The sequence below is a fragment of the Oxyura jamaicensis genome, chromosome Z (genome assembly GCF_011077185.1).
Source record: "Oxyura jamaicensis isolate SHBP4307 breed ruddy duck chromosome Z, BPBGC_Ojam_1.0, whole genome shotgun sequence".
Taxonomy (NCBI): Eukaryota; Metazoa; Chordata; class Aves; order Anseriformes; family Anatidae; genus Oxyura; species Oxyura jamaicensis.
In genome coordinates this window covers 33,604,449-33,628,652 of record NC_048926.1, presented here as the reverse complement: position 1 = coordinate 33,628,652, position 24,204 = coordinate 33,604,449, and the positions used below count along the sequence as shown (strand labels likewise).

Sequence of the window (24,204 nt, the reverse complement as noted above, 5' to 3'; positions counted from 1 at the left end):
GTCTTTCAAAGACAAGAAAAATAATTTCCTCAGTAGAAACAGCTTTTGTTAAGTTTTAAGCTTGGTATGCATAGGAAAAAATAGCTATGGTTATTCAACAAGAATTTAAACAAATAGACTACAGAATATAATTTTGATTATTATAATTTTTTTTAAGAACACAACAGTCTAAAATTGGTTCTTAGGAAGTACCAGAAGGGCAGTAAGGTATGTATAACAGTATTTAAGCATGATTTGTGTAACTTGCTGTACAAGATATTTATTGTTCAATTTGTTCAACTTCCACAGTCACTTCTCTCATCACATGACTTTATAGACTGGAGAGTAGTATCCCAGGGGCACCGGGGTGGAGAAGGCATGGTCTACATTACTTTACACTGAGGAATATTATCTATGTGTAGTTTCTCTGCTGAATACCAAATAAGAGCAGAAGCAAAGTTGGTACTCTTTTTTTTTTTTTTTTTTGAATTTATGTCTAACACTTTACAGATCAATGTTAATGACATGAGAGTGTGGTGGACCTTTTTTAAAAAACAACACTCCTCCTTTCTAACTATACTTTTCTTATTAGGCAGATGCTTCTGTTGATAGTTGTGAAGATGGGGAGAAATTTAATGTGGAACTCACTAAAAACATCCAGGGATTAGGAATAACTATTGCTGGTTACATTGGAGACAAAACATCAGGTAATAATAGATTCATGCAATCTACTAAACAATTTATTGTGTAGTATGGTGTGTAGTATTGTGTAGTATGGTGTAGTTGCTTTAAATCTGAATGCATGTAATTTAGTTTTGGCATAGCATCTCTTAAAAACCCTTGACCATCTTAAAAAAAATAAATAATGGAATTGGTTTCTTTTTGGAGGAGATTCAGATGAGAATCAGTTTATAATATAAGATCTCACCTTAGTATTTTTGATCAGTTTTTAAAATTCACTCTTGTGCTTGTGCTTGTATCTTTTTGAAAAACATTGCTAAAATAGATTGAACTATTTTTATGAGAACTGGCTGATATTTATAAATGACAGTTTCATTTTTAAAAGGCCCTTACAAGATAATATATTAGTATTCTGATGATTTTTAGCAAGTATTACTACTATGCTTTTTAAAACTTCAGTTTTACTTAAGTTTTTTACTTATGTTTTACTTAATGCTTTTTAAAGCTAAGTGTATAGTACTGCTGGCAGATCAAGAATTCTCAGTGAACTCTGGTTATACTCAGTGTAGTTGTTTTTTTTTTTTTTTATCTTTTGAGCTGTTGCAGATTTAGATTAATTATGATTCACTGTCTTCCAAATATGCTAATGGCAACAACAACAACAAAAACAACAAAAAGCATATCAAAGTACATATACAAATGCGTAGTTTTACTTTATAATTTCAACTACAAGTTGCAGAAAAATGATCCAGAACTCTGTGAGGCCTCCTTAGAGGGGTTTGGCAAATAAAATACTGTTGTGAAGGGCCAGTTGTCAGATGCGTCATCAAACTTCTCAAAGAGCTGTTGTTTTGACTCTTACCCATGTACATACTGTTAGGAAAATGTATCAATAGATACACTGGAGTTTATAGACATAATTAATTAGCTTTGAGAAGCTGAATTAAATTTTAACAATCTGTTCTGTTGCATAGGATGGTTACAGCTTATTTACGTACTCTTTAGCATCTTTCAGCAAAATTTTTAAAAGGCAAATTAAGTTGTAGAACATGGTAGATCTGATAGTGTATTTTGACTGATGCAGAGTTGGAGCATCAGCAGTTTTAGATTTTAAATTATTGTGCTGCATGTAACTGAAGTAGAAAATCTTTGTGCCTTAAGCACTAATTAAGCAGCTCACATTATGTAATCATTAAGTCAAAATTAAAAACAATTTTGCTGTGACAGAAGCAGCAATGAAACTGCTGGACAATGAGAACTGTAGTTGAATCTTGCTTCACACTGGCAAATAACAGCTTGTCATCTCGCCATACAGCTGTTACAGGATATGAAAATGCTTGGGAACTAGGAAGACGAGGCATTTAATTATGTACAAAACTTGGGAAAACAAGAAATTAAGAAAAACGAGAAAATTGTCAATATCATGACTTAAATATACTTGTTGTCTTATTCTTCCTAAGTTGAATGTAGTCATTAGAGCAAAACAGATATTTATTACTCCTCCTTGCTAAGATTTGTCATATCAAGGCCAAGTAAAAAATGAGTCTTCATGTCTGTGTAGACACTGGCTTATCTCAACAGCTCTTAGAACCCATTTTGTTATGCCTTATCTTCCCATTGGAAGTACTCCGAGTGCAACGTCCTGCATTTGGGCTGAGGCCATGCCAAGCACAAATAGAGGCTGGATGGAAAGTGGATTGAGAGCAGCCCTGAGGAGAAAGACCTGGGGGTGTTGTTGTTGAGAAATTCAGCATGAGCTGGCAGTGTGCGCTTGCAGCCCAGAAAGCCAACTGTATGCTGGGCTGCATCAAAAGCAGCATGGACAGCAGGGTGAGGGAGGGGATTCTCCCCCTCTGCTCTGCTCTTGTGTGACCTCACCTGGAGCCCTGCGTTCAGCTCTGGGGCCACCAGCACAAGAAGGACATGGACCTGTTGCAGTGAATCCATGAGGATGGCCACGAGGATGGTCAGAGGTCTAGAATACCTTTAATATGAAGACAGGCTGAGGGAGCTGGGGTTGTTCAGGCTGGAGTAGAGAAGGCTCTGATGAGACCTTATAGAGGCCTTCCATTACCTAAAGCGGGCTTACAGGAAAGCTGGGGAGGGACTTTTTGTCAAGGGGTGTAATAATAGGACAAGGAGGAAAGGTTTAAAACTAAAAAAGGGTATTTTAGATATTAGGAAGAAGTCCTACACTCAGAGGGTGGTGAGGCATTGGCACAGGTTGCCCAGAGAAGCTGTGGATGCCCCATCCCTGGAGGTGTTCAAAGCCAGGCTGGATGGGGCTTTGGGCAACCTGGTCTAGTGGTCGGTGTCCCTGCACATGGCAGGAGGTTAGAACTGGGTGGTCTTTGAGGTCTGTCCAGCCCAAACCATTCTGTGGTTCTACTTGTTAGTCAGAGCTGGAACATTTGTTGAGAGGAATGGGATTCTGTTAAGATTTCTGAACCAAACATAACAGGCCTGTGACCATCAGACCTGATTTCAGGGCAGTTCATGCTAATACTTTTCTTTATTATATGTATAATAATGTGAATAACCATGTTGGAAGTCCAGATATTTTCCCTTTCCTTAGCTGAAGTTATTTTAAATTGCACTGTGCTTTTTCTCAAATTGATTTTTTTCTGTAGATGTTTTTTATGTGACTTCTACCTTCAGATTTAAAATCATTAGTTGTCTAAAATACATGGCTTTTTGGTTGTTCGTTTTGCTTTTGTGCCTATTCTACTATTGGATGAAATAGACTTAAAGCTGTGGTTAAGAGCTGGTTCAAACAAACATTGTAGTCCTGCCTGTTTATAATTTTCTGCATTTGTTTATCCAAGCATACAGTTTCTTAAGCAGTTACTAAGTACATAGAAAATACAGAATTTACTAGGTTAGTACACTCAACCTGAACTTTCTGCCCTGTAATTCTAAATCTACCGAAGTGTAAGAGAGACTTTTTTTTGTCAATGTTGTTTTTAACATTTAGATTAGATTAAATTAGAGTATTATTTGTTCTTTTGCAGTAAACAATGTAAATTTGAAGTAGTAAGATTTTGAGTAAAATCAGGTGTAATGCAAGCTGACATTAATCAGACTTATCATCAAAGTACATGCTTTCATTCCTAAAGGATTCTTTCGTTTTCGTACCTCAACATTGGGTTTTCTTTCTTTTTCTTCCTTTGGCTGGTGACATTAGTAGGTGATTGTTGCATTATTTAAAATGTTCCCTTAATAAATTTGTTTATTTTCTCTGCTTTTTCATCCCAGAACCTTCTGGTATCTTTGTGAAAAGCATTACGAAAGGCAGTGCTGTTGAACATGATGGCAGAATACACGTGGGAGATCAAATTATAGTTGTAAGTAAACAAAGAAATGAAAATACTTGTCTGCCAAGCTCTGTACTTAAACAAGTTCTGAAGGAATGGCCATGTAATACTTACTTAAAACATTTAAGATGGGCGTTTAAATGGTGAGTCTTCTTTTGACTGAATATTCAATTAGATTTTGTTTCTGATTTTGCTACCTTTATGTAGCTATTTTTTTAAGGAAACTTTTAAGTATGTGTGTGTCTTACAAGTTTAGGAGCTTTGAAACTGATAAGTCAGAGTTTCAAAGTTTAATACAAGGTAAGCAACTGTTTTCAAAATTATTTTTCAAGTATGTTATTAAAATTGTTGATGGTCAGAGAAATAAGAAAATATTTTCATGCATAAAATGTTGCCTTTTTGGTGAAAATTGGGTCATAAATGAAGGAACCATGCTTTTTTGTCAGTTTTAGATCTGTACTTGCATTTGTGTGAAGGCAGCATTAACAAATTATGATCTCTGTCCTAGTATGAATATGTCTTCATCTTTGTCTGTGAAAGTATGTATGGTCTTTGTAATGATTTAAATGCTGAGTTCAAATGGGTGAAACAAATCAATGCAAAATTTGATTTCTTTTTCTACTGCAGATGCAGAAGGAGAAAAAAGATTTGAGATCACTGTAGGCAAAAGGATAATAAATGTTTTAAAAATACATTTTACTTAATTGTGATGGAAAAAATAAATAGTTCCAGCTCATTTTAATTACTTTTTATTTAGAAGGGCACCAGTGTTGGAAGTAGTTCAAAGAAGGGCAAGAAAATGACTAAGGATGTAGGAGGACTCATTCTTCATGCAAGAGGAATTAAAATAATGGGATATGTGTGCTGTATATATAGGCCTAAACAGTTAATGGGCCAAGAGGATGTAACATTGCTTCGAAGTTTTTCAAAAATTACAGATTCCAAGGTGTGAGATGTAGAAAGAATAGGGTAATATGTAGTTTGCAGAAAGGAGAATGAAAAGTTGTGTGTACTAGGGACAATGGGATGAATATGAGAATTCCAAAAAATTTATTGAATTATCCCATTTATCCCATTCAAGTCATTTATCCCATATCAAGTTATCCCATTACCTCATTAATTCATTTTCACTTTCTGAAAATAAAGTGAAAATGAATTAATGAGGTAATGGGATAACTTGAAACAGAATAGGCCAAATTGATGTTCCTTAAAATATTAAAATACTGGACCATAAATAACATCTGGACTGCTGATAGCGTAATTGGACTTCATAGTGTTCAGACTTCCCTGCGTCTGAGATTACCTGACTCCAGAATTGCTATGCTCCATAGTTCTTCCTATGATAGTGAATGAATGTGTCCCTCCTCACGCCCTTCACAAGCTGTTCCAGCTATGGCTGTGTTGGTTTATTTGCCATGTATTTTCTGCTTGGAGGTGGGGATGTTTGGATCAGACAGGCAGGCAGGCTGCACAGAGCACCTCACACAGCACTTGCTTGTGTTCTTGCTTGTGTTCTCTTCCACCTCACAGAGCTTATCTGCATAGCTCTGTCATGGCAGACACTCACTTTGCTGTGGTACAGGTTGGTAGCTAGCTTTTGGGTATTGTAGTGAAAATGCCTAGTGTGCCAAACATCAATATGTCTTCCAGGTTTTTGTTCTTGTCCTTCTACTTGCTTTTTGCTCTTACAGATGCTGTATGATCATGACATTATTTTGCCCTGGACATTATTTTTTATTTTTTTTCTGGTTGTTGTCTTGCTGGCTAATAAGCTACTTAATCCTGCAGGTGGATGGAACAAATCTTCAGGGTTTTACTAACCAGCAAGCAGTTGATGTTTTGCGACATACAGGACAAACAGTTCGGCTCACTTTGATCAGAAGAGGGCTTAAGCAGGAGAATCTTATTCAGCCCCAGGAGGAGTTCAATGCTGCTGCTGAAAGGGACTTACTGTTACAAACAATGGATAGTGGCACAGCCAAAGGTAATTAAATCTGGCTTTGCTTTAAATTTGGCTTGAAATATTTTTCTTCTCAATTACAAACTAGAAATAAAATTGGTCAGTTTCATTCTGGGTAGTTATTCCTGATGGCAGAGCTGCTGTACTTGAGGGCAGAATTTGGTCTACTATGGTTTGATTAATCTTTTAAAAACAGGAGTAGTATTTTCCACATTTTCAAAGCAAACCTTGAAAGCTCTGCACTGCACTCTTGGCTGAATTCCTTCAAGACTTTGATCCTGCAGATCTTTGAATGGTAAACAGGCAGTGAGTATTTTATTAGTGCTGAAGGGTGACAGTGGCATTGAAGAGCAGGCAAAGAGATACAAGAGATGTTGGGAAAAGCAAGTGTCAGTTCTGTTTACTCTTACAAGTCTGTGTCACAAGGTGGAGGTATGCAAGGAATGGGTTATATGTAGAGGTTATTAATAATGTGATGGGATATTTATTACATTTGTGTACAAAGATCAGAAGCCATGGCGCATATTAGTTTTGCTGCTGATAAGATCCAATTAGTGAAGCTCAATCTTAACTGTGTACATCTTGAACTATATGTGCCAGATCTTGAAAGAATATCCACATGGATGCTGGATGACAGACAGAATTATTCAGCTACTTATGTCTGCTAATACCAGTCCATAACATATATTACAGCTCATAGATTAAGGCATAATCCTTAATTTGCATAAGATTTTGAAAGATGTACTAATGTGTTCTCTGTATGATACCCTTCCAGTACTCTGAGACATGCCTGTGAAGTCAGTGAAAACAGTGATGCATAAAATAGCTGAAAGTTGTTTTTTCTTCTTTTTCCAGATAACAATGAAACAGAACAGGGATCTCCATCATTGCCATGCAGTCCCAGTGCAGTAAATATTGGAGAGGACATTAAACAACAAGAAACAGGTTCACAATGTTTAATATTTTATTCTGTGAAAATGCACTTTGCTGTGCTTACGCAAAGGTCAATTGTTTTGTGTGCCTTTCTATCATCTGTGTGCTATGCAATTGAAGATCTACAACTAGCAAGTGGAAGTAATCATATATGAAAGTGTGTACTGTGTGTGTACTCCTGAGTGCTGTAAATCAAATATTGTCTTTTACTACTACTGTGTATGTCTGAAAACAATTGCATTTATTTGTCAAAAGATGTCACATAAAGCATTTTGCTTTCTACATGCTCATGTTTCTTTTTATTGTAGTTGTGTATTTCCACTTGAACTTTTTCATTAAACCTTTTGGCCTCCTTATTCCCCAATATGCCTTCTCTTTCTAAGTCAACATGCCCTATCTTTACAATTCCTTGCAGCTATCTAGCTAAAGTTTGAGGACTTTTATATTTTGTGATAAGTTTTTCTCTCACAAATTCCCAAGCTTGCATTCATTTCAATCTGTGTTTTCTGTTAGTGTTTGAAATTCAGACAGTTCTGGAGCACTGACATGCTCTGACTTTCCCATATCTTTTATGGAAGTTATTATTTTGTAATGGGTATTTCCTTTTCCCCTTGAGATGTTAGGGCATTATGCCTTGTTTCAAATGTCCTATGTGGACGTATATTTTCCAGATTGAGACAGCACTTGATGTGTTTTCTAATATCTCCTTGCTTCCATAGCTAGAGAAGCTGAAAAGCATCCGTGTGATCTAATAGATATCTTTTTGGTGTATCTTTTCATAAATACTGCTTTCCATTATTCTAGATAGCTGAAAACTTTTGTTTTTAATACCTTCTCTTCAGATATTGCAGGGTCTCTGCTTTGGAGGAAGTACTGTCATATCTGAATGCTCCACAACACCTGAGCAGCTAGCTGGCTTTATTTTTAATGTTTCTGAGCGATGTCTAGATTTATGATGCTGTCTGAGGCTGTTAGTCACCTTAACTTCTTACAGAAAATCAGTGGGAGTTCAGAACTTAATCTTTGAATAAAGATTTTAGTCTTTTTCTATGATGAGCATTCAGATACAGAGAGTTTATTTTGATACTTGCTGTATGCACAGCATGCACTGCGGACCTTAGATATATAGAGCTCCACTAAATTTGCTGTGCTGTTTTACCTAAATACTGTTCCTTCCATTTGTTTGTTTCCTGCCTCTAAACAGTTGGAATGAGGGAAAAGTGAGCAGGAGAAAATCATTTCTCTGTTTTATTCAGATTACAGATAAACATTCAATAAAGTTAAGAACTGCTGAAGCTTGCTGCCTAGCTTGTCACTGTATTTTTCACAGCATCATGACTTTTCTCCCCTCCTTCCATTCCAACAGGAATTTCATTGCAGCTCTTCAGCTGCTAGTTATTTCTCATTATATTTGTGCATCTATCTTAATCTAATTTTATTTATTTTTTTTTCTAAAAAAGGAGCTACAGCTTATGTTCTTCCACTGCCCTCTAGGGCCTACAAGTTTAAAAGATCTTTCATGGTCATGCTCAGAGTTCTGAAAATATAAAACCTCCACATTTTGTTTACAAATTTACTTCATATTGGATACTCTCTGTAAAATGTAGGTTCTGTCCAAAAGGAGCAGGATTCAGTATTGCATCTGTAAATATTTCAGCCATCCCACTGAATCAGTCTGATCAGCCCACCAGCGTAATTTAACAAATGTGTGGGGCATCTATCTAACTTCTTTATTTCATGCCCACTTCATTCCTTTCTCTTGTAAGGTTGCATTAACGTCACTCAACACCAAGGCTGGTTTAAATCCGTCCTTTCTTCCCAGCCCTTTAAGACAGACTTTTTGACTGAACTTCATGTCTTTCAAAATACAGTTAGCTTTGGGGGCTGAGATCTAATACGATTTTGCAAGTTTTTCTACTGGTAAGCCCAAACCCGGTGAGAAAGAACATGTCAAATTTTTAGTCATATATAGGAGAGCGCTAGCATCATGGAGTGATTGTGTAATCTTGTGTTGTGCTTTAAACTTTACCAGAGACAGGGTTAGATAGAACACTTTATTTTTTTGTCATAGTAATCTCAGACATAACTTCTAGATTTTCAGCTAACTACTACAGAAGAAGCGGCTACAAAGGCAAAGTGGCAGAGGATTATGGGTTCAAATTATGAAATAGTGGTAAGTAAACTTTAATTATTATTAAATGTCCTTTAATTGGTCCACATGTTATGTTGCTAGCATACAGATACAGATGTGTATATTATATTTGTTCATTTATTTATAAAGATAATATATACTCTCCTTAATCTGTTGGGAGGTTTTTACTTTATACTCATATGCAAAATTTATCATATTTTTCTGTAGTGATTCTGGTAAAATAATCACAATTGTCTTAGGTGTCTTTTCTTAGGTGACTGTGGATATCATTTCACAGTTTTCCTGCCTTCACGGGGATAAGTGTGTATTAGAGAAAAGATAATTTTTAAGGTAAACTTCAAAGCTCCCTTGATTAGCCAGAATTTTAAGATAGTGCCCGAAATCTCTTACCATTTTGCATACTGAATGAATTGTTTGATATAGCAGTAGAAATAATACATATGACATTTACTGTAGATACAGCTGTAAAGCAGTATCTGAGTTTAGGACTTTATTTCAAAATTATATGCCAAAGCTTTAGTCTCTGCAAAAGTATATACAATTAGATATTACAGTCACATATACTTCGCACTATATAGATATGCAAATATATATGTGACTAAAGTTTCATTTTTTACCTGACTCCCCTGATCCAAACATTTGTCCTATTTTTACACAAATGCAAATTTGAGCATGCAGAGCCTCTTCCACATTTGGCATGGATCATATTATATTAGGTAGGTTTCAATTTATGTACTTAAAAGTTTTTTCTAGTTCTCCTTGCCCCAGAGTCTGAATCGTAGAATCACAGAATCATTAAGGTTGTAAAAGACCTGTAAGATCACCTGGTCCAACTATCACCCTGCTACCAATGTCACCCACTAAACCATGTCCCTAAGCACCAGGTTCAACCTCTCCTTGAACACTCCCAGGGATGGTGACTCCACCACCTCCCTGGGCAACCCGTTCCAATGCCTGACTGCACTTTCTGGGAAGAAATGTCTCCTAATTTCCACCCTGAACTTCCCCTGGCACAACTTGAGGCCATTCCTTCTAGTGCTAACACTAGTTATCTGTGAGAAGAGGCTGATCCTCAGCTCCCCACACCTTCCTTTCAGGTGCAGAGAACAAAAAGGTCTCGCCTGAGCCTCCTCTTCTCCAAACTAAATCACCCCAGTTCCTTCAGCTGCTCCTCATAGGACTTGTGTTCCAGGCCCTTCATCAGCTTCGTAGCCCTTCTCTGGACATGCTCCAGTGCCTCAATGTCCTTCTTGTAGTAAGGGGCCCAAAGCTGAACACAGTACTTGAAGTATGGCCTCACCATAGCAGAGTACAGGGGGACGATCACATCCCTGGTCCTGCTGGTTACACTATTCCTGATAATAGCCAGGATGCCACGGGCCTTCTTGGCCACCTGGACACACTGCCGGCTCATGTTGAGCATCAATCAGCATCCCTGGATCCTTTTCCTCTGCACAGCTTTCCAGCCACTATGCCCGAAGTCAGTAGCGCTGCATGGGGTTGTTGTGACCAAAGTGCAGGTCCCAGCACTCAGCCATGTTGAACCTCATCCCATTGGCCTCTGCCTATTGACCCTGTACTGGGTGTTGCTGGGATGGAGTTAACCTTCCCTGCAGCAGCCCATACAGTGCTGTGCTCTGCGCTTGGAGCTAGAACAGCGCTGGTATCACACCAGTGTTGTGTCTACTGCTAGCAATACTAGCTCTGCATCAGGACTCCATCTAACCACCTCCCCCCCACCCCCCCCCCCCCCAAGAGCCAGCAATCTGGGGGTGGGCAAGAGGTGAGGAAGGAACATCACCAGGGCAGATGACCTAAACTAACCAAAGGGAATTGCATACCATATGATGTCACACTCAGCAATGAATGCGGAAAATGGAAGAAGGGAGAGGTGGGCTCTTGTTGTGAAAAGTCTGTCCTCCCAAACAACAGCTATATGCGTTGAGGCCCTGCTTCAAGGATGTGGTCAAGCATCACTTGTTTGTGGGAAGTAGAGAGTAATTTATTTCCTCTGCACTTCCACACAGCCTTTGCTTGTTTTTTTCCCCTTCTCCTTTTTCCCCTTTGTTAAATTATTTAATAATATTTTTTCCTTATTAATTATATTTTCTTATAAGAAAAGGATAATTTATTTATACTTAAATTATCCTAAACTATCCATTTATTTTCTTTTCTTCTTCCCCTACTCTTCTGAGGAGGGGGAATGAGAGAGTGGTTGTGGTGGAGTTCAGCTGCCTAGCAAGGTAAAACCACCACAGATCTATCCTGTCCAGGTCCCTCTGCAGAGCCTTCCTACCCTCCAGCAAATTGACATTTCCCCCCAACTTGGTGTTGTCTGCAAACTTACTGAGGGTGCACTCAATTCCCTCATCCAAGTCATCCATAAAGATATTAAAGAGGATGGGCTCTAACACCCATCCCTGGGGAACACCACTGGTGATCGGTCACCAGCTGGGTTTCACTGTTTACCACTACTCTTGGGCCCAGCCCTCCAGCCAGTTTTTAACCCAGCAAAGAGTGTACCTGTCTAAGCCATGGGCTGCTAGCTTCTCCAGAATACTGTGGGAGACCGTGCCAAAGGCTTTGCTGAAGTCTAGGAAGATTACATCAGTGGCCTTTCCCTCATCCACCAGGTGGGTCACCCAGTCATAAAAGGAGATGAGATTGGTCAGGCAGGACTTGGCTTTTGTGAACCCATGCTGACTGGGCCTGATCCCCCAGTAGTCCCACATACGCTGCATGGCTGCATTCAAGATGATTTGTTCTATCACCTTTCCTGGCACTGAGGTCAGGCTGATAGGCCTGCAGTTCCCTGGGTCCTCCTTGCGACCCTTGTAGATGGGCATAACATTAGCAAGTCTCCAGTAACCTCCCTGAATGACCATCACGGCTGATGGATGATGGAAGGTGGCCCAGCAATCACATCTACCAGCTCCCTCAGCACCCTCAGGGGGATCCCTTCTGGCCCCACAGACTTGTGACAATCCAGGTGGAGCAGCAGATCTCGGTTTCTACCTGGACTGTGGGGGGTTTCTTCTGCTCCCCATCCCAGACTTCCAGGTCGGTAGGCTGAGTATTCCAAGGATAAATGGTCTGGCTAGTAAAGACAGATGCAAAGAAGGCATTAAGAACCTCAGCCTTTTCCTTATCCTCAGTAATCATGTTCCCCCCTGTGTCCAGTAAAGAATGGAGATTTTTTCTTTGGCCCCACTCTTGTCATAAATATATTCATAAAAACATTTTCTGTTATTGCTGACCATAGTGGCCAGGTCGAGCTTGTACTGGGCTTTGGCCATCCTCATTTTTTCTCTGAATATGCTGGCAGCTTCCTTGTACTCTCCCCGAGTTGCCTGTCCATTCTTCCACTTGACAAAAACTCTTTTTCTCCTGGACACTCAGCAAAAGTTCCCTGTTCAGCCATGCCAGTCTTCTTCCCTGCTGACTCATCTTACGGCACATGGGGACAACCTTCTCCCATGCCTTTAAGACTTCCTTCTTGAGGAGTGTCCAGCCTTCCTGAACCCCTCTGTCCTTCAGGACCGATTCGCAATTCCTCCCTACCAGTATCCTGAACAATTCAAAGTCTGGCCTCTGGAAGTCCAAGTTAGCAGTTATACTGACCCCCCTCTCCTGACTTCACCAAGAATAGAGAACTCTACCATGGAATGGTCACTCTGCTCAAGACAGCTCCCAACCAGCGCTGAGGGAGACGGACTTCAGTTGTGAAATTGCCCTCATCCCCAACCCTGGAACTGCAACCCTAGTCTCATCTCTATTGAGTCTTATTTCCCCCCAGCCCGCCGTTGTACCTAGTTTAAAGCCCTCTCAATGAGCCCTACCAGCTCCCAGGCTAGAGTCCGTTTCCCCCTGTGAGACAGGTGGGACACATCGGCAGCTATCAAGCCAAGTGCCAAGTAAACCTCGCCATGATCAATAATAATAATAATAATAATTCCTGCAACTGTACCAGCCTCTCAGCCACGTATTGATCAGCTGGGCCTTCCAGGCGTGCTCAGTATCCCTCCTCACCATTGAAGGGATAGAGGAAAACACCACCCACACATTCAATCCATCCAGTAACTGCCCCAATCCCCTGAAGTCCCGTTTCATATCTTTCTTTATCCACACACAGGGGGCAACGTAGTCATGTTATTTCAGGTATGTTTTCTTTTTGTCTGTCATGGTTCCTGGATGATATTATGTGAATCCACACTGATAGTTTTCCTTTCCAGAATAGTCTTAATAGGTAGTGATTGTGTAGGTTACACTGCATGTGGCCTGTAGATGTTAGTTTTTATCTGCTATTTATTTTATCCTCTCAGTACTTGTCATCCTGTTGGGAAGTTGGATTCTTTCTTTTAAGCTGCTGCTGTTATTTCACTCAGTGTTAATGAAAAACTTAAATTAGTAACTTGACATGTTTGTTTGCTGTTTTAAGTCTGCATTACGCATGTCAGTATTTCTAGTTTCTCCCTACAGGAATTCTCGCCTCACTGTATGTAAATTGAATCTGAAGGTAGCAGATGTGGCTTTCAATATGTCAAAAGTAACTTTTGTTTGTTTGTTTGTTTGTTTGTTTGTTTTTAAAAAATCTGTTTTAGGTGGCTGTAGTTAGCAAATTCAGCGAAAGCAGTGGGCTAGGGATAAGCCTTGAAGCTACAGTGGGGCATCATTTTATCAGATCTATCCTACCAGAAGGCCCAGTTGGACGAAGTGGCAAGCTGTTTAGTGGAGATGAGCTTCTGGAAGTAAGAAAAAGTTCTGCTTTATTTTGGTCTGCTTTCAGTCAAATTCTTGACAATTTACTTGCTTCTCACAGGTTACAACCTTGGGAACGTAGGATATCTTAACAGCATACCACTCATTACCAGAAGTGTTTGTGTACGCAGTTCATGTGTGCTTACACATATTTATGTGACTGCATTTGCACAGATGCATTTCTCAGCTCATAGCTGAATTTCAGATACAATTGAAAGTCACGAAAAAAGAATACCCAGCCAAAGCATCTAGAAATACCCCTATACAGTGAAGGGAATATACACCTGCTTACTTTTCTAAGTTGTTTTCTTAGGATTAAGATGTGAGTTTCGTTCACATGAATGCAAGAACTCTCTACATGATGTATCTGTTTTCATGCTTAATAATGCCAGTTCCTATGCAAATCTGCTAGTGTTGTTTGTTTTCATATTTGTATGTTCTGAATTTTACACTGGGTTTCTAAGATGTTTAGTAAGATGGCATCATGCAATTTATGAGACTCTCCTTTCAGCTCAAAACATATCCTTGTGCTGATTCTGAGCACCAAATTGAGTAGAAGCCAAGGGCTGAAAATCTGTTAATGTTTTCATAAAAATCAGACAATTTGTGGGTTTTTTTCTTTCTTTTTTTTTTTTTTTTCATTTTTGTTCATTATTCTTATAAACACTGTGCACTTTCATTTTGAGGTGAATGAGATCTCTTTGCTTGGAGAAAACCACAAGGATGTGGTGAATATCTTGAAAGAACTGCCAATTAAGGTGACAATGGTATGCTGTCGTCCAGTGGCTCCCCCTATCAGTCATCCAGAAGTACTGGATGGTCTAAGTCTATCTGAGGTTCAGCTCACAGAAAAGGTATGTTGTATATATGTATTTTTTTTAATAAAAATTACTAAGAAAACAACTGTTTCCCTGAGGAAAAACATGTAAAGATCTTGTACAAGATCTCTTTTAATATTTTAGGACTTGGAACCAAACAAATAGGAAAAGGCAAATTGTATTCATTAACTGTAATTAAGGCCAACCAGAAGATAAACATACTGATAGGGACGTTGGCAAAAATTGGAGACACAAGGCTTTCTACCCAAATACCCAATTTTTGTTCTGCATGTGGGCTGTGGGGGTATAGCAAATAGAACTGTGTTGTCTTTAGAATCTTTATATTTCATCTAAGTTTGAAGCTAGGTTTCTGGGTTTGAGCTGAGCAAGCCTGAGCCTGCACTCCCTGACAGACAAACTTCTGTCACTCCCCAGGTTCAAAGCTCTGGGCTGCCTGATGTGATAAACACATAGAAATGGCTTACAGTGTAAGAAAGCAATAGCATTTGTATGAAAAGAAGCTCAGTTCTGACTGCTGGGCAAGACACAGAATTGAGTTTACTGTTGCTAAGCTTTGCTACGAAACCAAGGGAAGAGAAAAAAACACGTACGCTTGTGTGTAGGTACATATATGTGTCTGTGTCCTCCTTTTTCAAATGTTCTGACCCCTGTCAGTGCTACTATATTTAGATCAAGGCATTTTTGGATATACCATTTAGTAACAGATATTTCCTTTACATTTTAATACATATACTAATGAGGCTTTCTGAAGTTTTTAGTTTGATGGAAGTTCTGCTTTGTAAATGCTGTCTCCAAGGAGTGTTTTCATATACTTACATGATAGATATTTTGTTACAAAAATATGTGAATTCTGTGGTAGACTTAACATAATTTTGTTAACTGTTTGCACTTTTTTCATGTTTAGAGAAACACCACTTAGTTTTTATCTTGATTTTTGTGAACAGAATTTAGTCTCTACAAATTCACAAACATTTACATTCTATGGAGTTGGTAAACATACACTGTTTTTTCCCAGGCTCATGTCGAACTTGGTTTCATTGGCTCCTCAGACACAGAGGGAACAACTCTGGAAATGGCTGATGAGTCTCAGAGTATGGAAGAGGTGCAGAGCTCTTCTTTGGCAATGTGGGAAACAGAAGTACAGCACATTGACCTGGAGAAGGGGAGTACGGGTCTTGGATTTAGCATACTGGACTACCAGGTAATTTCTATACCCCGTTCTTTGGGTAGGAAACTCAATACTTTGTATTGTTTGGATCTTGCAATATGATCTAAAAAAAGTATTTTAGTGGTAAATGTTAATGGAAACCAGGCAATGTAGTAAAGCTGAATGGATGTCGCTACTGGCAGGCATCCCACTAGTAGTTACATTACTTATTTCTCTTACTGTGTTAAGAATAATGATGGGTTTCATGTGGCCAAGTCTAGCAAGAGGGTCTTTCCCAACAAGCTGGCCAAACTTCTGAGGGCAGCTTTAAACTAGACTAAGAGGGAAAGGGATTCCGTTTTGACTAATAAAGGAGAGCCAGGAGTTGCTAGTGTATTAGAAATCAACAGGAAAACGTGAAATGCCTCAAAGGAATTAGGGTGTATTCATCTTAAAAGGCTGGACAGTCAGTAGCCCAACTGAAGTGCCTCCATACCAGTACATATAGTGTGGGTGAAAAACAGGAGGAGTTGGAAGTCATCATGCAGTTAGAAAGCTTTGATCACTTATAGTCACTGTGCCTTGAACTTGGTGGGATGAATCATGTCATAGGAACGCTGTGGTTGATGGCTATAAACTGCTCAGAAGGGACTGGCAAGGAGGGTGTGTGGGGGGTGCCCTCTGTGGCTTGTTTGTTTGTTTGTTTTGTTTTGTTAAAAAAAAGGATTGACTTCACAGAGCTGACTTTGAAAAGCAGTTATGAGCAATTTGAGAAGTTATGGGTCAAAATCAGAGGGAAAGCCAAAAAAAAGAAGCCTCGTGTTTGGAGTTTGCTGCAAGCCACCTTAAGGGTAACCCGTTGAAGAAGCATGCTTGATTCAACTACAGGAAGTGTTGTGCTTGCAGGCTATAATCCTGCTGTAATACTTTGGTCACCCTGACATTTACTGGAAAGGAACACAGCAAGTTGTAAGCAGTTCAGGAAACTTCTGGATAACTTCTAAATGCAAGAGGTAGATAGCCTAGTCAGAGGAGTAGCATTAAGAGACCTGTTGCTTACCATTGCAAATAAACTAGTTAGAGAGATCAAGCTTGGTGGTAGCCTGGGGTGCGGTGACCATGCCCTGGTGGAATTCATGATCCTGAGAGATGTGAGCCAGGTAAAGAGTAAAATCAAAACCCTGAATTTTAGGAGAGTGAACTTCAAGTTGTTTGAGGAGTTAATGGATGGGACTCTGTTGTAAGGAAACTACCCTCAGGGATTAAGGTGGAAAACAGGGCTGGCAGCTCTCTAAGAACAAGAGGTGTTGATTCTTATGTGTAAGAAATCAGGCAAGGAGTGCAGGAGACCATATGGCTGAGTAAAGACACTCCTGGTCAAATGAAAGTGAAAGAAATAAATGCATAGGCAGTGGAGCCAGAGGCCTGTATTCTTGGAAGAATATAGGGACACTGCCTGGATATGTAGGAATAGGATCAGGAAAACTAATGCAGAGTTGGAGTTGAATTTGGCAAGGAATGTGAAGTATGATTAGAAAGGCTTCTACAGCTACATTAGCCAGAGCTACAGTCATCAGCTCAGTGTGCATGTGGAGACATCTTATGAATGGTCTCCCTCAAGGGTCCGTGCAGGGACCAAAACTATTTAATATCTTCATCAATGGCATAGCTGGTTGGATGGAGTACACATCTTAGAATATTCAGGCATCTTGCCATGTATTTTGCACCTGCAGTGAGGGTGCCCTTGCTAAGAGAAAGATCCAATAAAGGACTTAGATTCTTAAAGCAGGATTTATCAAAATCCAGAACTGTAATTCTGAAATCCCCTATTTAGCTGCTATCTAGGACGTGCCTAGACATTCTCATTCATTTTGTGTTTGACTTGAAAATTCCTGGACATCTCAAGGTGTGATTCATGTTGCGTCCCTGTGTCAGAGCAGCTGAGTGCCTGTCTCCTGCCTCCACTCAGTCAGGATACAACAAATGTTCCTCCTGTGTTTCCAGTTGTCACAGTGAATATTTTTTAATCTCTGATCCAAGTCAAGTAACTTTCCCTCCGGTCAGCACAGGCTTTTTTGCCTGAATGGTTAGTGGTCTAGCAGGTCTCCTCTGGATCTTTTCCCTAAGGGGTATACACATTGTACTTTGCATCTGGAGGTTGCTTACACTGATAACTGTGAAGAGCAGTGTAGTTTAGTAATCACAGAATCACAGAATTGTAGGGGTTGGAAGGGATCTCTAGAGACCATTGGGTCCAACCCCCCTCCCAGAGCAGTTTCCCTGGAGCAGGTTGCCCATGTAGGTGTCCCAACAGGCTTTAAACTGAAGGATGTAGGTATAGTCAAGTACTACTTTTATGAAACAGCAGTTATGATTTAATGTGTTACTCTTAGTGCTCTTAAATAAGACACTATAGCTGAGCCTGAGTATTTGGAGTCCGTATCAGCACAAACTAAATCATATTTTTGCTTCAGACTTTTCTGAAATGTAGATAAAAAATGTGGTTGTGCATGTAGTTATTTAAAACATTTTGTTTATTAAGAGTTGTTGGAAATACCTTAAATTGTTGTGCGTGTTTTACAACTGTGAGTTCAGTTATATCCTCCAGGCCTAGGAAGCTTTCTGAAACCTACTTTATTATTATTATTATTATTATTATTATTATTATTATTATTTATATTATAAATATTTGTGTCCTGTGCTCTCACCTTTGATATGGGGTTAAAACATTTCAGTTTGTTTCTAAAAGTTCTATCTTCATCTAAGACTCTGAACAATAAACTAAGTTTACAGTAAGATTTTTGCTTGTGTTTTGTTTTTTCCATCCGATTTTTAATTAGTTTTCCATAGACAGTGACTAAAGTGAAGCTTAATTTTGTATTTCTGATGTTTTATAAAATGGCAGGCCTGGGTACTTTATTCCATACCCCAGGGAAGACTCTGGGGGACATAAGAATCACAGACACTAGAAAGGTGATTTTTTTCAAAAAATACGTCATGCAGTATCATCTCAAATGGCAGTTTAAATAGTTGTTAAAATAGTGAGAAAAGTATCAGTATTCAGGTCCAAGCACAACGTCCAGAAATGCTAGCTATATTTCAACTTGTAAAGTTTTATTTCCTCATGGCATTCTCTTTATTGCATTAATTGCCCTGATATATTAAGGGTCTTCTCTCCCCCACTCCCTCTCTCAACCCCTCTCTCTCACATTAGCTTTCAGCGGTCTCTAATTCTAATTTTGGTTGCTGCCTGTATGACATGCATCCTTTCAGATATACATTTTGGCACGGATAAATGTTATAGTTGCTTTCCAGTTTGTAGATGTTTGCTTTTCTCTTTCCTTTGCTATCAGTAAAGCTGATACATTATTATGTATGTCTCATATTTTTCTGTACATGCACGCAAGTGAATTGCCATGTGTCGGAAGCATTAACATCTAATAATCTTCCTTGTGAATGTAATTTCTATAACTAATGCAAGTTTGTGTACCTGTTACGATTGTTACAACAGAACTATACTTTTCTGTTCATAGAGCTTGATGTTAGCTTATTTATAAAAATATCAGTGCATTGGAGGATGGAGATTTGAAAACAGTTTTCTTTTTGAAAGGAAGATTGACTTTGTTGTGCCTTGTTGCTCTCTTGGTATGTTCCTGTCTTGTAAAGGATTTGGTTAGGCACACACAAGGACTTTACTCTTTAAATTTGCTTTCCCAGCTGAGCAAGATCTGGTGCCATGAAGTACATGGTAGTTCTTGAAATCAGCTGTTTGTTCCACTAGAAATTGTTAACTTTCCCCAGTCTGAACAGTCCATCTCTATTCACAAACAGCTAAGTATAAGAAAGGATGAGGTCTGCACAGTGTCATAGCTGTAGGAAGTATTTACATTTTTGATGTGATTGCTCATTACAGTACATACTGCACTCAGCTATTTAACAGTGTTTTATGCTAGTGATTTGTGATGGAACATCACCTAGAAAAGATTTTCACATTTAGGAATGGAAGACAGAAGGAAGCATAAAGGTACAGCTGTATGGACAGGGTTATGTGTTCCTGCTGAGGGTTCATCTGGAGCAGGGCTGTGTTGTGGGTCATTAAAAGTACATGCATAAAATAAGCCTACCAAGATAGATTAAATAAAATTAAATATCTCTCTTTCTTTTACTCAATCAGGATCCTGTTGACCCAGCAAACACCGTAATTGTAATTCGCTCATTAGTTCCTGGTGGTGTGGCTGAGCAAGATGGCAGACTTCTTCCTGGAGATCGGCTTATGTTTGTCAATGATATCAACCTGGAAAATGGCAGCCTGGAGGAAGCAGTGCAAGCACTGAAAGGAGCCCCAACAGGAACAGTTAAAATAGGAGTTGCCAAACCACTGCCTGTAAGGATATGGGAAAGCTGTGGATAATTTTCATGTCATTTTAGCTGGTACCTAATGATCTTGACTTCTGTGTACGCTTTCTGTGCTTTGGAATACAGCCAGATGACGCACGAAATCCAGAAGACTATCTGTATGAGATTCCTTGCATGCAGGAATGGCCTGCATAGTGTGTGACAGGTGTGGTGATTTCAGGACCTGGCACGCTGGTGTCCTAGCAGAGAAATAGTGAAGCATCTTACAATTACCACAGTATTTCAGGGCTGCAAGCCACTAGGCTTAATTTTCTACATGTTACAAGATTTTCTGAATGTGGAAGGTGGTGACATAAATAAAGTTTTATGTTGTTTGGAATTTGCCTACTGCACTACTTCATAAGGTCTGGTCTGCTACAGGTATAGCAGTCTTTCTTTACAGACCACGTACTTAATTTAAAGAATGGTAAATAGTCTTAAAGTATCTCAGCACCTGCTGGTTATTTTGGTAGAGCCATAAATAATTCTGGGCTTGATTCTAGAAAGGAGTCTCTAGCAATTAGAAGAATGAGGTTAAATAATTGCATTCCTGTAGCCATTCTGGGGAAAAATACCTAATGAGTTCTAAGAGGGAGATTATTAACCTTAAGATTTGGATTGTACGTTGTCTTCTTCAGTGGTAACAAAGAACTCCAGATATAGAAGACTTAGGGTTATGGAAATAGTATGTCAGTATGGATGCTGTACAGTTCTGCATCTGTGCGGTTATATTTTAATAATGTACTCTGCATTCTGAGGGCTGGTAAGAGTGCTTATTTGCACAACAACTGTTCCACATTTCTTATGTGGAACAGTTGTTGCATATGGAACAGTTGTTCCTCTTGCATATGGAAGTGTCATGATTTACAAATAAAGGAGAATATAGATTGGCCAGGAGAATAAACATGTATTTCAAGATTATGTAGTGATGCAACTAATTAAAGATTCCTGTGATTTCTTATCACTGTACTTCCTTAGTGATATCTCAGGTCAGTGAATTTAAAAAAAAAAATCTACCTCATACCTACCACTGAGAGTTATCTTCCTGAATTATCCCTAGCAAAGTGGGAGCATGGACTAGTGTCCCCAGTGTCTATAAATTCAAATCAGTAGAATGCCATCGTTATTATATGTAGAAAGATCAGTCTCACTGTATTTGTAAAGCTAAGTGATTTTTTGCAGTTCATTTTTGCTTTTTACACAATGACAATCTCGTAATCCTTGTGGATGCAGATACCAAATTTTCATTTTCAGTGCATGTGAAGTGGGTAGGAGGGAATGGCTGATGTTTAAGTTCATAGAAACTTTCCTTCTCATAGTAAAGAGGGTACTTTTTAAACTTTCTTTGTGAGATTCATTTTTATAGTGGAGACTGTCATACACTAAAATGTCTTGCAAATCAACATTGTCTTACTTAAAAATGAACTCTGAAAGAGAACCTTCATGGTTGTTCTGTCTCTGTTCCTGGAATTTTGTAAACATTCTGCATTTCTACTTTAATATGTCACATATAATTTTACTGGTTAAGTAGACATTTTGAGTAATCACTGGCTTCTTTGCAATACCGGTTGAATGAAACTAACATCAAATTATGTTGGAAAAAGGTGCTGATTTGCAGTTAGAATTATGTTTTGTCCTCTGGAGGCTGTTAGACCTGGCAGACACCACCTTAAAATACAGGCAGTGGATTCGGTGTTCCTTTGAACATGAATATTTTGCAGCCTGGGAGGTTGTGTCGGCCTGCACTGTTAGGCTCTGTCTCTTGTAGCAGCTCTGTCAGTTCTAGTAAATGCATAGTAAGAGCAGAATGAATTGAGAATGAATTTAGACTAACCTGTGTAGGTTCTGTGGTAAAGCTGGTTAGGTATTTTTTATTACTTGAGCATCTGAAGTGACATGTGAAGCTGAATCAATTCAGATAATTTTGAGGGAAAAAAAAAAAACAAAAACAAACAAACAAACAAAAAAAAAAAAAAAAAACACCTCTTTACCAATTCAACAGTATAACTGTGATTGAAATGAACTCTGCTGCATTTGGAATTGATTTGCCTCTCTAAACCTCCCTCACATAATGCACTTTGAACACGCTGTGTCCTGGCCACTCAATCCAACTCAGAGCTTCGTTCTTTCTGCAGCTTTCACCAGAAGAGGGCTATGTCTCTGCTAAGGAAGATTGCTTTTTCTACACTGCCCAGTCATTTGAGGAGGAGGGGCCAGCTGATGCAGCCCTCTTCCATGCTGATCTAGCTCTGGTTAGTGGCCCAACTTAACAAAGATTTCTTAAGTCTTTGCATTTCATAATGAAAAAAGGTTGCTTTGTCACTGTCCATGCTTATCTTTTAGTGCTTACTATCACCATGTTACTCATGCACTATAGCTGAGATGAATTCCCAAATGGTAGAAACTGGCATCTAGACATTTTGGCTGTTGCATGGGAAAAAAAAAAAGAAAAAAGAAAAAAATATATTTTGCTGAGATTTTCAAAAGATCATGGCCAATCATGTCTCCTTGCATCCCTTTGAAAATCTTAGCTTGTGTAGAGAAATGTTCATGTGCTCATTTGGTAAATAAATCTTTTTGCCTGTGTTTCATAATATATGAATGCTTTCCTAGCTGTCTTGAAAAAAGTTTTCGGGACTCTTTTTGCATGTAAGCCAGCCTTACAAAGAATGCTGTCCATCTTCAAAAGCTACCAACATTTTTTTCCTGATAGTATTCTTTAAACTTCAGCATCAATCAGTGATTATGAGATTTGCAAGCCAAAATGTGTTCACTTGTACAAAGAATGTAACTTACCGAAAAGTTCACTGCCTTACATAGCTCAAAAGTTACCGTTAAGAATTTAAAGAAAAATGTCAAAGGAAATAGGACTCTAAAACAAATAAACAGAAAAAAATAATTCCAAACATATCTTCTCATGATTATTCATACTGATCTGGGACTTATGTAGAAGTTGTTTGGCCCCCATTTTCTGGGGATATGAGTAGGTAAACAGTTTGTACTGAAAACCATAACTTAATTCATTGAAGGAACAAATTAAACAAAACAAAACCTGAACTGGATCCTTCCAAGGAAAAATCTCTGAATTACTGATTGCAGTGTGTTTGATATTTTTTCACATTTGCAAACAACAAGCTGTTTTTAATAATGTGTTTTTTAACAAGACTTTTTTTTTCTTCAGTTTGTTATCTTGATGAAGTAGTTAAACTGTTAGTTATTTCAACATAATAGGATTTGCCTTACTCTACTTATAGAGGAGAAAGAAGTATGAAGAAACAAGGTTATGTATTGAAAATATCCTTTAATTAAAGATGTGTAGAAAAAAAGATCAGACTAAATCTTAAGGACTTAACTTTTTGAGTTCTGTATGTGATTCATAAAAAAACAAACAAAAACTTAAAACCGAGCTGAAGGATAATGAATATAGCAGATAATTATATGGTTAAAGTTGTCAGCTATGTCAAGTGCCTGTCAAATATGCAAAATATGAAACTGAATATGCAATCATCAACTACTCAAGGATGTGTTTGCAGAGTGCATTCACAAGGAATTGATTTTAATAGATAAATCTATGCTCAGATTCTTCTAGTCTTTCCCCTTTTTACACAACCCTTATTTAGGGCTTAGCTTCAGTATCACTGATGTGTATTTTCCAAAAGATGAGCTGAGAGTGAATTACACCAAAGGAGTAGTTTGAATTATATGTTAAGTCTTTAGGGTAGAGACAACAAAAACCAGATCGTTTGTACCTCAGAAAGGAATCAATCTTTTGAAGTCACTGCAGATTTTTGCTATTGTTGTCCATCTGACAGTGAATGATTTAATTTTGTGATTAACATCAAAAGCTGCAAAACAACACTTAGATCCCATCTCTTCAGATGGATGGTTACGCTTAGCTGCTTCATATAAGTTTACAGTATGGTCATGGTTCTGAACTCCACTGAGCATTTTTGTTAGCATACGATGTTTCCTTGAGCTCTGCTAGGGGAGAAAAAATTATAGTTAAAGTATAGAATATGAAGCACCATGAATTAAGTTCTTTAGGA

General features: G+C 38.5%; 1 protein-coding gene across 18 annotated transcripts in view; it reads left to right on the top strand.

Moving 5' to 3' along the window:
* MPDZ (multiple PDZ domain crumbs cell polarity complex component) overlaps positions 1 to 24,204 on the top strand; it is a 103,918-nt gene that overhangs the window by 27,600 nt on the left and 52,114 nt on the right. For 17 of the 18 annotated variants that reach the window (XR_004746054.1, XM_035309499.1, XM_035309501.1 and 14 more), the window contains exons 9-18: positions 572 to 686; positions 3,916 to 4,004; positions 5,763 to 5,958; positions 6,790 to 6,879; positions 8,961 to 9,040; positions 13,621 to 13,767; positions 14,464 to 14,631; positions 15,632 to 15,817; positions 19,938 to 20,147; positions 22,294 to 22,410. Coding sequence is in view for 17 of the 18 variants with exons in the window: in XM_035309499.1 (XP_035165390.1) it covers positions 572 to 686; positions 3,916 to 4,004; positions 5,763 to 5,958; positions 6,790 to 6,879; positions 8,961 to 9,040; positions 13,621 to 13,767; positions 14,464 to 14,631; positions 15,632 to 15,817; positions 19,938 to 20,147; positions 22,294 to 22,410 (1,398 nt within the window). In the remaining variant the exon portion in view is untranslated. The remainder of the gene's footprint in view (positions 1 to 571; positions 687 to 3,915; positions 4,005 to 5,762; positions 5,959 to 6,789; positions 6,880 to 8,960; positions 9,041 to 13,620; positions 13,768 to 14,463; positions 14,632 to 15,631; positions 15,818 to 19,937; positions 20,148 to 22,293; positions 22,411 to 24,204) is intronic. The other variant, XM_035309506.1, reaches the window with a different exon arrangement.